General features: G+C 38.0%; 1 protein-coding gene across 1 annotated transcript in view; it reads right to left on the reverse strand.

The window, feature by feature from the left end:
• Mtmr7 (myotubularin related protein 7) overlaps nt 1-12,381 on the reverse strand; it is an 88,157-nt gene that overhangs the window by 60,469 nt on the left and 15,307 nt on the right. Inside the window, exons 4-6 of the mRNA XM_077792457.1 lie at nt 10,174-10,306; nt 3,575-3,697; nt 1,871-2,033 (exon numbers count right to left, since the gene is read on the reverse strand). Coding sequence (XP_077648583.1) covers nt 1,871-2,033; nt 3,575-3,697; nt 10,174-10,306 — 419 coding nt within the window. The remainder of the gene's footprint in view (nt 1-1,870; nt 2,034-3,574; nt 3,698-10,173; nt 10,307-12,381) is intronic.

Genomic DNA, 12,381 nt, shown 5'->3' on the forward strand with positions numbered 1-12,381 from the left:
ATCTCTTTCACTGTGATATACCCGGGGGAAGGAGAAGGGGAAGGGGAAGGGGAAGGGAAAGGTGCATTTTGAAAACTATCCTTAGAGGGTTCTGATGAACTACACCTTCCCCAGGTTGAGAGTGGCCTTTTCATATCTGACCCCCTCTACCTCTCCTCATCTCCACCCAGTCTCAAAACACTGCTTCCAGGGGTAGAGCCAGTAATATGTCCTGACTTCAGCACTGCCTTTAACATAAAGCTGTGAAACCGCCTTTAGTTCTATTTCATCTTCCCACACTTATTAAAGCACTGTGTGTTACATAAACTGACATTTCTAATGCCCATATTCAAACTGTTAGTGAGTCTTTTTAAATCCTCTCAGGTGATGGCTTTAAGTCAATTAACTGCTATGCTTCCTTTTTTGGAAAAGGTAACCAGTCAGGTCTCTGGCTGCCTTTAATACCTAACTCCCAAAACATCACCTTTTAAGAAAAAGTACATATTTTTAAAAGCAGAGGAACAGAATGATTTTCTTCCCTGTGGATCCTCGCAGTGAAAGTCCTGGCACTTTCTGGCTCCGGGCCACAGCCCCCTCCACCACTGTGATCTACTCTTCCAGCTGCTCAGCCCTTTCCCAGTTCTCTGGACTATTACTAAATCCCATTAATCCGGTCACAGCACATTTATTACCCAGTAGTACATCCATTAATCAGTGACACAGAAGTTGCTGGCACACAATTCTCCTCGCATTCTCTACTGCGTGCAACCTAATGTACATCTTCCCAGAACTTCTGTTCCAATTATAGTGCACCCTCTAAAAAGTTCAACTGCTTTTCTGGCTTACTCTGCATTTCTTTTCAACATACTTAGAGGAAAAGACCTCAACCAACTGCCTTTAAAGGGGAACAAAGCAAAGTCAAAAAATTACCAGATTTTGATAGCTGGCACGCATCGTTTCCATTAGATATGGCTCTTAGCTACCTACAAATGATATGGTCATATCATATGGAACTCAAGACCCCACCAATGCCTTGAAAAGTTCACAAACTTCTTCTCCTGAATCAAAACGCATCTGGCAAAGTAAATAAGCACATATCCCATTTCCTTAATTGAGGACTGCTATGTAACACTTTACTTCTATATAAATTTTTTTCATGGTATGCTCTGAAGGAACCTAGAAGTTCCCTTGAGCAGAAGAATTTCACAGCTGACACAAGCCACACAGAAAGACAAAAAACACTTCTGTAGAAGTAAATAGTAAAGACCCCAATGTGACACACAGGCTAGACAATAATGTAAATGAAAGAAACTATTTTTTGAAAATAGACATTCTTCTCACCATATCTAAGGACGTTCTGTTTAAAAGAATCAATACATCCATATCCCAAATATTCACTGTTGCTAACAAAAGTCTACTTAGGTGCACCAACCTTGAAAAATATGTATTATATCAAAAACCAAGGAAACCAAACCTTAAAATCTCTGAGAGGGGGAGGAATATACAAGAAGAGTTTGGTTAACAATGCTGCAAAACAATTTATCAGTTCTGTCTTATCCCTCATTCAAGGTGGCTCAATTACCATAGTATATCAGAAGGACATAATTTTAAGATGATTTCATCCTAAAAGGAAAACACATAACCTCTACCAAGAAAATGTGAATACCAAGATTAATGAAAGAGGCCCATCAAGTAACAAACTCAGGAGAAACCCCCAAGGACAAGGAACTACATGGCAGGTGATCATTCAGACTTCTTGGCCTCAGCTAAAGACAAGGACGACATACAATTCCTAAAACAGCAGCATTCATAAAGCTGAACAAATTCTTGCACATGATTTGTGATTTGCTTAAGAGTGGGTCCATATTCAATAACAAGTCCTCTGGCCTACCTGGCCGTGCAAGGCGTGTCAGAGAGATGTACACGTCATGGCAATCTCTTTCTTGTGGTATGATGAGCTGTATGATCTGAAAGTTCTTGCAGCGAATCAAAAGAGGACATCCAGTAGCAGCTGTTGCCTGTTTTTCAATGGTGGAAATCTGACTGTGAAGAATCTAGAAACCAAAAGTTATTTTGGATGCACTAAGCACAAATAACCAACAAATATGACAAGGACTAACACAGGTCTTTGAGCCACACGAATAAGAAACACAACCCAACCTTCAGCTAAGTCACCACCTGTGCCCAGATACCAAGAAATGAGATGTTCCAAGTGAGAACCAACTGTCTCGATTTAGCTTTTTTTTTTTATACCAAGCTTTCTGATATCCAGCATAATTATTTTGAAACGAACTATTTAGCATGCAATTGTGCACAACTTCAGGTAAGAGAACATTTAGTACTTAAATGTTGAATATGCTTAAGAGCTAAAATTAAATAAGGTCATGGGAAGTTAGTAAAATAAACTTTTTTGCAATCAACAGAAGTTAGAGATGGCTCCACTGGGAGGTGCCACCATGCTCCTTAATTCCACATGGAACACTCAAGTTCAATAGCAAGTTGGGTTTGTTGTTTTCTGAGCTGTTGGTGGTCAGGCAAGCTGCAGAAGGAAGGATTTATTTTATTTTTTAATTTTCTCTTACTTTCAAGTGACAAATCATAACTATGTACAGTATTAGGATACAATGTGATGTTCTTATGCATGTGTACAATCAGGAATGATTAAATCAAGCTAATATACCCATCATCTTGCTTATCTATCATTTCTTTAGGGTGAGACAGTTGAAATTTGCTCTCTTAATTATTTTGAAATATACATTATTACTGACTATAGTACCTCTCTGTGCAACAGACCTCAAAACCTACCTTTCCTGAATATTTGAAACTTTGTACCTTTGGTTAACAACTTTCCATTCCCTCCCTCCTTACCCCACTTCCAGCCTCTGGTAACCACTGTTCTGCTCTCTAAGGAAGAGATTTCACTGAAGAGAAATCATGCTAAAGTGCATTTCTCTGGTCTTTCAAGGTCCACACGATATCCTCCATGGCCGCACTTCATTCTCCAAGCTCCTGTCCACCCCACAGTGCCTGCCACCTCTACAAAAATGTAACACTGTCCATGGAGTCTGGAAAGGGGGATATCTGCCATTCAGGGATTCTGGTTTGGTCATAATGTCAAGGTTAGACTACTGAATACATTAAGAAATATCTAATATTTTTATTTTAAATAGCAGATGGGACTCTTCTCTAGATTTTCTTTTCAAAATTATCAGATAGATAGAAACAACCTAATAAAATGATTGAATGGTTGCAAAAAATGTGTATATAACAAATTAAGCACTATGAAAATGCTGTATCTGGCACATTGACATTATTGAATATCTACTTGATGGCTATAATAACATGAAGCACTTGAACCTGCAGGCTATCTCTTGGTTTGTCTTTACTGATGTCCAAGTGGTTAGTGTTAACAACGATTAAGTTGATCGGGTGGATATGACTCAGCAATAGAAAAGGACAAGGCTTTGAAAAAGACAGTGCTTTGAACATCCAGACCCCAACAGCCCCCACCTTAACCTGAGGAAAGAACTTAGGGTCACATTATTTTACTTCTAGCAACAGAAAATACGAAAAGCCAAAAACAAGGAAAACATACCCATGTTTCTTTTCTTGCATCAGGTACATTTTCTACAAATATGACGTGAGTAGCTGTCAGATACAAAGTACCAAGGGCTGCTTTTTTAGAAGACATTCGATCAACCAACCGGACATTTTCAACCTAGAGAAACCAGTTTGATGGAAAGAGTTTTAGTGAAGCAAAAGGGCTATTCAGAAAATAGCAGGCAATCTCCCACTTACTCTAATGTAGAATTTTGAGAATTCCTACAGTAACAAAAACCAAAATGTACCCCTTATTTAGACTTCAATATGATAATGTATATAGAAGATAAATATTCACCAATTACTAAAAGATGACTTTAAATGTACTATAAAGCATTTGTAGATTCTATCCTTTCTTTGAGGTTTAAAGAGGTCCAAGTTTTCATTTCATAGTAATTACACAAAAATTCTAATTTAAGGCAGAAAGTGTATGCAGTAAAGCTCTGAGATTACACAGTGACTATGCATGAACTACAGTCTATGAAAAAGAAAATGATATGTGATCTCATGTGTTTCTAAAGTTGTAGAAATGTCCTTATGGTTGTTTGCCGTCATATAAACCATAGTAGGAAACACGAACATACATTTTGGGGAAAAAAGTATCAGAGAAATGTATATAAAGAAACCCTACTAATTTAAGATCCTCATATTCATTTAGAATAAAATCTTTTGAATGACAGAATTCTCATCACCGAGCTAAAAATTCAGTGGTTGCAAGAGATGCCTGCAAATGATTCGTTTTTCAAGCATTCAACTGTTTGTGTGGAGCAATGCAAGGATGTGTGCCCTGAGATCATCCCAACATGAAATGCAATGGAAAGGTCAAGACAACCTCCACAGGACACCGGAAACTGAAACTGGAAATACTGATAATTGAATTAATCATATTGTGAATATACCAATTAATCAGAAAGCTTTTATCATACACATTATTTATTGTTTGAAACAAATAAAGATAAATCTTATTCTGGAAATATTTCTTTAATAATGATTTCAATTTTTTATATGGTTACAGAGCTGTTCCATGTCTCCATTTTTTTACTTAATCTTCTTTTGGAATCTATTTTCTTTATAAACTATCTTCTTAATGCACATTTTCAAATTCTTAATATTTTTAAATCCTTCTTTGGGGTCAAACCTCTCCCTTTTCATCTCTTCTCTAATTCCTAATATTGTGAATTGTGCTTTTACCACTTTGTGATTAGACAGGTAAGGTCTTTTTCTTTAAAGCAAATAGGTCTTAAATTATCAACTTTATAATTTTTCTCTTTTCTAATTTGTTAATTTCTGATTTTGATTGTTAATAAATGTTGTAACTTGCCTTCCTTGGGTATATCATGTGGTTTTTGTTTATAAATCCCCAGATTTAATAGTTTGTTAATTTTCATTATGTTTGTTTAATAACAAAAGTTTTTAAATTCAAGCATTTTCCTCCAAGTAAATCTTTGGCTGCATCCTTGGAGTTTTGTTTGTATACTCATTCTTCATGCTTTCTAAAAAATCTGTAATTGCAGTTTTTATTTCTTCTTTGACCCAAGAGTTTTTATGGAGAATATTTTTGAATTCCCACATGGTTGGATTTTTTTATTTAAAATTTTGTTATTAAACATTCTATTTTGAACAAACTACAAGAAACGATATTATTAAAGAGAACTGTGGAAGAGAAAAAATAAGGGGATATATTATTTTTAGAACATTTTTTTGGGGAGCAAAACTCATTTGCATGCTAAAACTAAGCTAAATTAAGCATAGGACCAGAGGCACTATACCAGTTAACAACATCTAAAAATGGAGTACAAATAGTTTTTCCTGGACTTAGGGCTAATGAAACAAGACTTTTTGGGGATAATATATTGACTATAAAGGAATATTTTTGAACCAAAAATATTTAGCATAAATTATTTTTTCCTACAGAAGTGACAGAAGCCATACCACTTTTATTTTTAGAAAATCGAGTGGAACAGAATAAGGTACACAGATGTCGATAGATTGGAATACATAGTGGGAGTTTTCCATGTCTATTTGTTAACTTTGGATGCTGCTGCAGGAAGATTAAATTTCAAAATTTGGCAATGGTTCTCATAGGTCCCAGAGCTGTCAAAAGCAATTCTAAAGTTATGGAGGGAAAAAAGAAATGAAAAAAAAAAAAAAAAAAAAACGAGGGAAACACCAACAGCATGATTTCCCAGTGATGTGTAACAGCAAAAGAAATGAAGAGTAAAGATTAAAATTCTGTTACCTAATAAATTCTGTGAAGACAGAGAACAGTGATCAGGGCTCATGTCATGGTACATACTAAGCCAGAGCACCACCCTGAAAACCCACTGGTTCAACGACTGCCTCATCACTGAGCTACCTAAATTCTATCTCATCTACATATGTAATAACTTACACAGCAATAAGGCTTCTTTCATATTTGGAGAGATAAGACTCAGGAAACTACCCATTTCTTGAGGCAAACTTATTGCAGCTTAGCCACAAACTCCTGGGAACACGGCTTAAAACACACTAGATATGCATGCTCTGGGCAGGGCATTTAACCTACGTGAAGTTGCACACATTTTTCACTTCCTGACATTTCTGACAATGAGATTCACATATGACTCATGTGATGTCACTGTGTCATTTAGTTGGCACTGCTTTTTTCTTTCTTGGTGGGACATAAAATCTGCTCCTCTTACCATCACTGATTTGCTGAAATGCAGTAAATTTATAGTTTTTGACTTATAAATGATATTTGAGGCCATGGGACTGAAGGAAGAGTATGCAGAGTGGAAAGAGAAGAAATATGAGGAAATTCAATGTTTAAAGGTCCCATAGAAGAGGAGGGTCTGAGAGCAAAGTTGACAGGAGTGGCCAGGAAGGGGGCCATTAATTAGGAGATGTTGCTGTCAGGGGGATGGCAGAGGAAATGCTTTGAGAGAGAGGGATTTTTTTTTTATATCACATGGTGCTGAAAGATGGAGGAAGGCAAGAACTGTAAGTTATCCATGAAACACACTAGCAACCTTAAAAGAAGTGGTCCTGTAAGCACCAGGATCAGAAGCCATAACCATGAACCTGATGCACAAACTCACAGGCACTTAAGAAGGTAAAGAGTTCCTCTATGCAGAAGTGAGGCTGTAGGGTACAAGACCAAAGCACATTAAGAACTTTTCAGGAGCAAATGGCAGATCAAGATGCTGTAGAGACAGAAGCCCAGCATCACCAACAAGAGCACCGCACTGTGATACACACAGGAAACACACTAACTCCATTAGAGGGATCTCAGAGGAACATATTTTAAAGGATTAGAAAAAGGAGATAAGGATGATTGGGTAAGGATTTGTTTTCCTGCTTATGGTAAAATCTCTTCCAACACTATGAAGTTTCTCAGTTTATAAAACTGGTCTTCAAAAATTATGTACAAATTGATTAAATGTTCAAAGATTCAGTCATATAGAAGGAAGAAAATCACCCCTAGGACCATAATCCAAATATAAGCACTGTTACTCTTTTAGAGTATTTTAGAATATACCTATACCTTGTTTTAAGTGTTTTATTACATACATTATTATTTCTTCTAGAAGTGATAGAATAAATAATCCCCAGGGATGGGATAGACAAGTATAATCTAATTTGTTTGAAGTCATTTGCTCTAACGTAGCATCAATCCTTCCCTTGCCCTAATCATCCAAACAGCTGCCTATATACCAAAAAGCCTTCCTTGATGGTTTGGTGTTGCTTTTTTTTTTTTTTTTTTTTTGGTCAGGGTGGAGGTAGAAAGGTTGTAATTCAGGAAAAGGCAGATTCCATTCTAGCTGTCATTGAATAGAGATGCACACACAAATGGATGGTAAAACAACCTACCCCCTGTACTAAGCAGCAAATATTGCCAGAGAAGACTTCAAAAATGCAAGAAGCCATGGAAGCTGGCAGAAATTCCCAGGAGAACCTTCGAGTAAGAGAATGGGGGGTGTTTAAAATAACTCTACCAACATCTCACAGATCAGGCCAAACACAGTCTCTTGGTTTATGTAAAAATCCTCAAAATAACAACCAATAATAAAAAAAACAACAAATATTCTTAGAATATGTGCTTACTCTGTGTCATACTTCATTCTACGGTTCTGCATCTCTGACCTTAGTTAACTCCCTATATTAATTAGGTTCTTACATAAACCCCATTTCGAAGTTCCATTTACAGACTTGACAAATTTCCTCAGCTCATGCAGGGAACAGGAAGCAAGGCTCAGTCTGTAGCTAAGGTTCATCTAACTCCAAACCCCAAGGTACTCATTCATCACGGTCTTTGAGGTCATTCTAGTACTGTTACTTAAAATTAATGTTTAGAATAATCAGCTGGCAATTATTTTAAGCAATCTTATACATGAAATTTGATTTTGAAAACACAATGCTTTAAGACAAAATTATACTGTAAAAATATATGCAAAACTGTTATCAGAATGCCATCCTTTGAGATAAACCCAAAGACAGAAACTTGGAAATAGGATATGAGAGCCCAAACATTGGCCCAGACAGATTTTCAAGATTCTCAGAAGAAATAAAAGGGAACACTGAACATCTAATTCCATGGAACAAAATGCCTCTGTGTAGCACTGAGTTAGGTTCTAAAAAAAAAAAAAAAAAAGACAGAGTCTTTGTATACCCTCTACAATCTTACAGATCCAACAGAAAAGACTGTGTCCCAGTTTAACATCCTTTTTTATTCCTAACCCTCCTCTGTTGGTGTTAGATTGAGGGAGGAAAAAGGTTTTGTCAGCTTTTCTGGGCCAGGGCTGAAAAGCTTCAGTCAAAACATGGGGCTCCAACAAAGCACTACCAGGTCTGAAACAGGACACCTTGGCTACAGAACACAAGTCCTTCTTCGCCCTTCCCTCGCTGCCTAGGAGTCAGGAGGACCTTATAAATAACAGAGAGACAGAGCCTCTCTTCAGAAATTCTGATGGTGCCACCTTCTAATTTTAATCTTAATAGAATAATAAATATGGATCTTTGCTTTCTACCCTGAAGGTCAAATGGTAGACTGCTGAAGATTGTGGGTTCCAGAATCATCTAGGACTATCTGCGTAAGTAAAGCCGCTCTGCAGGATAAGGAGTTCACAGAGCTGGGTAGAGTTACCATTCATTGAAAAGGACAGGAGGAAAACCAATGGCACTAGCCACAAGCTTTGCTCAGGACAGAGACCAAGTTCTCAGTACCATATAAATTAGGCTAAAGGTCACTGTCAATCATCCGGGGGAAGAGATCCAGAGACCGTTGAACAGGGAGAAATCAAAATGTCTGCAGCAGCCAAAACCTAAGACAAGTTTATGTTCTAGTCTAAGAAAAGCAGCTAGATAAATAGTTTGTCATGCTAAATTTGGTATCATGACATTTTCTAACTCTACCAACATGAAAAGAAAAGTATTTGCAAGTCAGGAGGCCTGGGCTCTGGTTCTGGTTCTGGTTTTGAAACCGAACTGTGGGCACAGGCAGTTGTACATTTTTCCCTTCTGGGTTTTGCCTTCTATAAAGAATCTCAGGGTTTCTAATGTCTCCCTCCATTCCAGCAGGCTGCAGGTCTGACTCAGTGGCACGAAACAGCAACTGTGAGAACACAGACACAACAGAGAGACAGAGCCTCTCTTTAGCAATTCTGATGGTGCCACCTTCTAATTTCAATCTTAATAGAACATGGATCTTAGCTTTCTACTCTGTAGGTCAAATACAATTCAATATTAAATTCTCCAGAAATTCAGCCATCCAGGAATGTGGCTGACCATCAAAACTCTGTGGTTTTGTAAGGAAAGGAAGCCCCCGCCTCAGAACAAGGGTGCTGCGACAGTCCCTAAAATGGGGACAGAGGCCACACTGACATCCACAGCTCTAGACCCAAAGTGGGGCCAGGAACGTCCCAAGCCCATGCACATGGGCCAGGTAGCCCAGGCAAGAAGGTGCCAGGCTACAACTGGCTATTTTTCAGTCTTAACCTCTCTTAAACTCCTCCCTGTCTTAAACTCTTCTTTTCCTTTTTGCTTCTTTCAGAGAGGACATAGCTAATAACTAGGTAGGAATCCTAGAGTTTTTGTAATTTTTGAAGACTTCTACTTCTCATAAGTAAGTATCATTAGTTTTTTAATCTAAATTAAAAGTCTTGTTAAAGCATTGAAAACAAAGCCTTTGGTTGGCTTTCTTAAAGAAATGACATCTGACTAAATCTCTTTTAGATGTCATATTCAATCTAATGCCATAAAAATCCTTAAAAGACCATGAAAACTACTTCTGAGAATGTACATACATATCACAGTGCCCACTTTATTTCTGAAAACAAAAAAATTAGCCATCCATCAATTTTTTTTCAGTCTTTGATGTTGATATTCAGACTACATGGCAGACACTTAGGGCCTGCCTACCCACTCAATGCCCTCCTCACCAGTCAGAAAGAGCCTGAGTGACAAGGATGACTTCTGCAGAAACCAAAGTTGAGACAATTACAGTAATGAGAACCTAAAAGTACAGGCAGAGTCCATTTCTGCCTAAAATGTTTTTCAGCTGTAAGCAGAGCCATAAAATGTGAAAGTATAGAATACAAAAATGTGCAATAATCATACGGTGAAAAAATATGTAAAAGTTAATGCAGTTCTCTTGTACTGTGCAGCTTTTAGCACAGTGATTGGGATAAAATAGTGAGAGTTCTGGTCAGTGGCTATAACACCTCTCCCACGGTGTCCAATGGCCAGCCACCTGGACAGGGTAACATGAAAAGCAGCTGCATTTGCTGTAGCGCACAGGAACCAGATTCCTGGCCTGACAGCTTCTCAGAAAGGAACACCCACTGCAGGATGGTGTGGAAGCTTCTGGGGCGAGCAGATGCCCTCGGATCTGGAGAGTTGGGAGGTGGGTGCTTGTGGACGATACCGGTATAAAAGCTCTTTTGCCTTTAAGTAGTGCCTACTCCCTTACTGGCCATTTAACTAAATTCTGGTGCCAAACTGGGGCACTCTGTAAAGTCTAATTTTACAGAAAAGTTGCCAGGAAAGAAGGCAGCAGAATCGGGACAGATTCCATGTTGGTAATTTTTAACAAACAGTAATTATTACTAAAGAAACTCAGAGACATCTGTTTTGCTTTCTGTCCCCACTGAATGCTCACCTCACATTTGTGATTTCATTTCCTCTGTGTTAAACTAGTAGTAACTACTGATTCTTCCAGAAAGATGGACTACTCAATTATAGTTGGCAAAGTACTCTGATATGCAAGCAGAAAAATTAAAACAATAACAAATTCTTCAGACCATTCAGAATTGCTATAATCTCTTACAATTACAGAAAAAACATTTAGCTTTTCTAATTTAAAACAAAAAGCACTTTTTACCCTTACATAAAGTTGCTTAAACAAATAAAAAGTGCTATCCATGAAACTTTAAGGGTATTCTAATCCACTCTTTTGGTAGAAAAATCAGGAACATCAATCCTTTCCCCAAAAGGCAGATTTAATCTGTTTAAAACTATAAAACCAATGAAAGTCTTTTCCCAGGACCATTTTATTCAAAGGTCAGAGACTGGAGAAGAACTAAGAAAAGGGCAAAAATCACAGAGCACAATCCAAGAAAATATATGACATGTAACCAGAAGAAACAGATCTCACCCTTCATGAGATCCATAAAAGACACAGAGGAAAATGTTTGTGGGATATACAACATACACTGGGATGTATGAAAAGAACCCATTTTTAAGCTACGCAAAAAAAGTTAACTCTCTTAAAAATATATCCTGCTATGAAACTGTTATTTCAAAAGCATGGTAAATGTAATCAGATATGATACAAAACAAGCTCTCTGTGAAAGAACTCTATGAAAACCAAAGAGCTGCCCTGAGTCAATTAAGGTCCTTCTAATTTACTAATTAATTAATTAGGTTAATTTGTTGAGTGCCTACTCAGATACCCAGACTACTGATCAAGAGACTCCTAATTGGTAATACTAAACACAGATTTCCTAACTCCAGCTCTGTCAGGACCCTTTTAGGAGAAAGAGACAGAAATCTAAATCTCACATGGCCAAAACAAAAGGAATTTTACTGGTAATTTTATTGGTCAGTAGTAGATCTAGCTTCAAGACTGGCCATGGGCTCAGAGTGCCTAGCTCCTCACCCTCCATCTCCTGGATGTGCCCTCAATGCTGGCCCTCTCTGTTCTCTGCTTTGGATGGCTCCAGCAACCTCAACCTCATCTCCTACCAAACCATGGGCATGGAGAAACACAGCAGCTGCTCCCCCAGCTGCCCAAGCAAAGGTTTACTGAATTCTGCTGGGTTGCATCCTTATCCTGAAACCAATCAGAGTGCTCACATAATGCCATGATTTGGGTAGTCAGATATTATGTGACATACCCAAAACATACAGATTGAGCAAGTATCCTGAGAGGGAGCCTGGGAGAATGGATGATGGGCAACTAAAGCCCAGCACACGTCTATCACATCATCTGTTACCCAAGTTGTTACACAAACAGTCATCCTACAACACACCTTGATCATGTCACTCTATTCAGAGCCACAGTTGTCTACCCTCTGCTACTGATCAGGGCCTTCTACAATCTGCTCACCAGTTTCTTCCTTTCAGTCCTAAAACAATCACCAGTAAGTATCATATGGTATATGCCAATTATAATTCTCCAAAGACATACTGATTGAAACCGGAATACATGTGAGGACAGATCATCCTTCTTTCTCTTTCCTTCTCTCTCAATAGCCATTCTGCCTGCAGAGATCACATCTTCAACCTAGCTTCTCACGTACAAACTTTCATCTGGACAGAGCCAGA

The sequence above is a fragment of the Urocitellus parryii genome, chromosome 14 (assembly GCF_045843805.1).
Source record: "Urocitellus parryii isolate mUroPar1 chromosome 14, mUroPar1.hap1, whole genome shotgun sequence".
NCBI classification, from domain to species: Eukaryota; Metazoa; Chordata; class Mammalia; order Rodentia; family Sciuridae; genus Urocitellus; species Urocitellus parryii.